Consider the following 5144-nt stretch of genomic DNA (forward strand, 5'->3'; position numbering starts at 1 on the left):
ACGTATAAAGGGTTCCTACTGATTTTTAAAAAGATGAAAGCTAGGTATATTTTTGATTTGATATTACATACATGGTAAATATGACAGATGTAGAATTTTCTTTTAACGTTAACTGATGCCCTTTATCAGACAAGGGACTCAGTCCACTTTCCCAATTCCAATTGTATCGCTGCTAAAGCCTTTGAAATGCAACTAAAGATATTCCACCCATTATTGTTACCTACCACCCATATATTAAACCCTATACACCCTTAGAATAAAAATTAAAAAAAGAAAGATTGATTTTGAAAATTGGATTTGCACCATAACTAGAACACTTAACTGACTTTTCTAATATTACCGATTTCTCCAACATAACAAAATATTTCAAAATGAAGAAGAGAAAATTATTATTATTTTCCAATTTATTAAAAGCAGGAAAGACTATTTGAGATAGCCGGATTGGTGGATTGCAGAGAAGAGCTGATACGAAATACACCAGAAGATTTGGATGATTAGAAATTTGCAGTTGAAATTTAGAAAATGTGCGAAATAAAAGATCAAAAAAATTAACAATATGAAGGTCATGACTAAAAACGTGCATTAAGAAAATCAAAATGTGCAAAATCATGCAATAAGAACCCAAAATCTGTAAAGTTTTGTATAAAACACCTATTTTCTGCAAAAAAATAACTCTATTGTTTAATTTATGACAATGATACATGGAAACCTTGTCTTACCTAGTTTCAGTCAAAGTAAACTTGCTAGATTACCACTAAAAAGTAAAAATGAAAACTGAAATTTCACTGTCAGACAGAATAGTGAACACTGGTTGCAGAGTGAGTACCAAAGTTAAAAACAGTAAAAAATAACATTTATTATAACAATGAATCTTATTCTTGAAAGATTTTTTTCAAGATCAATAATTAATAGTAGTCCAAGGATATTCGTCATTTGTTTTACTTGTTCTTTTTTGTGTTAATTCGAATCTTCACTAGTTAAACATTACTTTGCCTTATCTCGTATTTTCTATTCTAAACTATTGATAATTATAGATAAATAAGTATTTGCATACATCCCTTCATGTGCATAATATTACAAATTTGGTTCAACTCTTTAATTTTATGCTATTAATATAATTTAAATCATTGTTATACGTTAAAAAGCTCAGAATGTGAAAAATTATGCAACAAGAATGGAAATCGTGCAATTTAGCCCACAAATAACAGGACATGCAATATTAAATTTCAATAAATTATTCCATACATTTTGAATCGTAAATAGATTTAAAACTTGTAGCAAAAGGTAATAGAATATGCAATGACATCGGAATGAAATTGGGTCTTTGGTTATGATTTTTTTAACAGTGATGACGCTATAGAGAAATTTCGGTTTGTCTTCACCTCCCGCAGATGGCAATTACCACGACCAATCAGAAATATCTCTTGAGATAGAGACTATTTACCTCTTATCATGAATCATTTGACTAAACATTAATTGCTAGTTTCTTTGCATTATTATATATGTCATGAAATTTATTTTGTAATTGAGACAATAATTTCATGGTTACAATTAAAAATATTCGCAAAAACATGCAATTTCATGCATTTTAAAATTAATATCAATAGTACGGTTTTTTTTATGATTCGAATTTCTGTAGAAGAGAAGAAGCCGATTTTACTCCAGCAACTGTGAAGATATGAGCACCCAACAACTTGTATTTACAAATGAAAAGTTCTTTTGAGGACAGAAGAGTGAAAATAAGAGATGGCTTCTGCTAATAGGAAAGAATGTAGAGGAGATGCTCTGAGAGCTATCCTTGGTCCTGCCCATAAGAGGCTAGTCCTTTGAAAACCCTATCAGCTGACTCCACTTTTATAAGAAGTTGAAAGACACGCTGAACTCATCGGCGAATGGTGCGAGAGAACGAAGAGGAGAATGGCAGTCGCTAATTTCTTGGACATCCACCTAGAAAGTAAGACTGCTACACTCTAACCACGGACATCCACCTAGAAAGTAAGACTGCTACACTCTAACCATGGACATCCTCCTAGAAAGTAAGACTGCTACACTCTAACCATGGATATACAATGAATTAGGATCTACTCAAGCGAAGTGGTGACATATCTTGGTGAAAGGTTCGGTAGATGGAAACTCTAACAACAACAATGGAGAAGACTATAACAAAGTTGCTCACGAAGCAGTGCAGCGGGAGGAAAACCTCTCCTTCTCATTCTGCGAGAACTGGTTTCGAAGTATATATGAAGACTGTGCGCAAATGCTTGGAAATTTCAAAAAAGAAATTAGCATAAATATAAATCACATATAAGTTATATTCAGAGTGAGTGTATTATTAATCTTAATACTAAACTATCCCTGTTAACAGTACCAAATTGCATAAACAAAGGCCTGTAAAACAGAATGAAGTCGTCTTTCAGTCATAACCTTAAGTTCTATTTCTCTATTTGTATATATACATATATATTTGTCTTCTTCTGGAAGAAATCCTCCTTTTATATTTTCCTAAATTTATTTTAACATCCGAAAAACTTGCCTGCCCATAATACTGTTCAATATTCTATCAAAATAAAAAATGAAAAAATTATGCTCAATCAACAGTTTCTAAAAATAATACAGTTAATTTCAATAAATAAGTCATAAATTAATTATAAGTCATTAAAGTATAATTACACAGCAAGTTTTAAAATTATACATCAATTTACAAATTTTATTTTTATTTTTCTATTTAAGTAAATTAAAGATGTAATAAAAGAATAATTTATTCCAAAAAAGAGAAAAAAATGATACTACCAACAAACATTTTAACCGTCTAGTGAATTGGCACTGTTTGCCTAATATTTAAGTTTAGAAATGAATTTAGTGCCACCTTTTGAACATAATTTGTCTTAACAATTCCTAAATTCATTTTAGAGTATATATGTTTTCCTTATCTCTTTGACAGTTAAGTGATGCCTGAGGTAATGGCAGTAGAGCTTGCTGACGAGCCTGACTTGTCCACATTTGAAAACAAGACAGGCCTCGCCGAAGATATGAAGTTCCTGGCGTCAATGCCGGAGCTCTGTGACGTCACCTTCCTCGTTGGGGACACCAGGGAGCCCGTCTGTGCTGTTAAAGCTGTTCTTGCATCCAGGAGCAGGTATTTTAATCATGGAGACATCCAATATATATATATAAATAAAGTTTGTAATGTGAACCATAAAATAATAATATACGTTCTGTTCTGTTCTTTCACACCTAATAGCTAGAACAAGAGTTTCCAACTCGGAGGCACCATTTTGCAAAATATTGGCAGAATTGCGGCCAGCACTTTCATGATAGCTTGTTTTGTTTTATTTTTTTTAATTGTTATAAAAGTTAGTTCTATGTTGTGCGTGTTTATAAAGTATGAGAACTACTAAAATCGTTGCAGTAGAAATGTTTGGAATATATGTAACCTACTAGGTTACTGTGGGGTGACGTTTGGAATTTATTAATTATAATTTGAAATGTTAGGTTGGGTACATATTAAGGTCACTAAAAATGAAACGATTTTTGGCAAAATTTAGTGGAAGCTCTTTTGGTTTTTGTCCTTTTTTAACATTTTTTTTTTATAACCTTTTGAATTTTTTTCTATAGAATCAGAATAGAAATTATTGAAAAAAAAAATACAGAATCAGAATAGAAATTTTTGAAAACTAACTACTGTTGGTTCTCTGAAAATGGAATAAGTACGTTAACAACAGTAAAGGCTTTAAGATTTACTTATATTGTAAAATAAAATGCTATATAAAGATTTGAAACATACTTCTTAGAAACTAGGAAACAATATCTTAAGGCTAAAAATATATTATTAGTTAGTAAAGCTTAACATCTAATAAATGAATAATAATCTGGCATTACTAATATATGAATACATAGAAGAAGGAGTAGGAATTGTAGGAGGGACCATGGAAGGAGTAGGAACATGTCATCCTGTTCCCACTCCTCAACCCGAAGAAGATAGGGTTCGACGCTGACCATTACAGGCCCATAAGTCTGCTTCCTCATCTCGCTAAGGTCTACGTAAAGATCATCTTGAATTACCTTCGGGAATTCTGTGATGAACACTCCGTTATCCCTTACGAGCAAGCTGGCTTTCAGGCTAGCTTGAGCACAGAACACCGTTTGATGAAGCTCCAGAATGAGGTGAACACCAGCTTCAATCAGAACCACGCTACGGCCAGAATTTCCATAGACTGCACGAAGGCATTCGATTCTGTGTCTCACGGTATTTTATATCGTATACTAGTTGACCTCGAATGCCCGGAACAACTCTACGTCGTCATAGCATCGTTTCTGAGACCAGGGCCATCTCTGTGCGGGTTCGAGACGAGACTTCCCGTTCCATCCCACTGACATGCGGAGTACCACAAGGGCCAGTTCTATCGCCAGTGCTGTTTTCAATATATACCGCTGATATATATACCGATGAACTAGCTACAGTTGCTGCCTATGCCGACGACATCGCCATCTACTGCAGCAGTATGAATCCAAAACACGCACTAGAGCGAGCCGGAGCAGTCTGCAAGGAGATTGTTCAACGACTGGGTAATTTAAACATTACCATGAACCCAGCTAAGACAGACTGCGTCGTGTTCGCTCAGCAACAACACAAGCGATCAACTTTCCCGAAGTCACTCAAGCTGGACAATACTCTAATCTCCCCTTCAAACTCAATAGTATATCTGAGTGTGAAGATGGACCGCCATCTCATGTGCACCACCCACCTCTACCTGAAAACGAGAACTGTAACAAGGCAGTCCTACAGTCTGAACCACCTCCTCACATCACCAGTGCTCTCTCTGCGGCTTAAAGTGCAAGTATACAAGAGTATCCTGAGGCCAGCACTTCTATACGGAGCACCACTCTTCACGTACCTCTCTGATGGCACGCAGCGCCACCTTCAGGGATTCCAGGATAGTATGCTGCAGAGGATAGTCCGCACTACATCGTGCAAGAAGAAACCTCTGGAACTATATCAGCTCCTCGAACTGCTAAACATTAGATGAACACTACGTTATACCTTACGAGCACACCGGCTATCAGGCTCACATGAGCACAGACACCATCTGATGAAGCTCCAGGATAAGATGAACTCCAGGTTCAATCGGAACCATGCTATGGCT

General features: G+C 35.1%; 1 protein-coding gene across 2 annotated transcripts in view; it reads left to right on the forward strand.

Annotated features, from left to right (window-relative positions):
* Positions 1-5144, forward strand: part of gprs (speckle type BTB/POZ protein) — a 25184-nt gene that overhangs the window by 1515 nt on the left and 18525 nt on the right. For both annotated transcript variants that reach the window (XM_014438638.3, XM_014438639.3), the window contains exon 2: positions 2942-3136. In XM_014438638.3, the coding sequence (XP_014294124.1) occupies positions 2949-3136 (188 nt within the window). In that variant the 5' untranslated portion in view covers positions 2942-2948. The remainder of the gene's footprint in view (positions 1-2941; positions 3137-5144) is intronic.

The sequence above is a fragment of the Halyomorpha halys genome, unplaced genomic scaffold (assembly GCF_000696795.3).
Source record: "Halyomorpha halys isolate HHAL.00 unplaced genomic scaffold, Hhal_1.1 Scaffold62.1, whole genome shotgun sequence".
Classification (NCBI taxonomy): domain Eukaryota; kingdom Metazoa; phylum Arthropoda; class Insecta; order Hemiptera; family Pentatomidae; genus Halyomorpha; species Halyomorpha halys.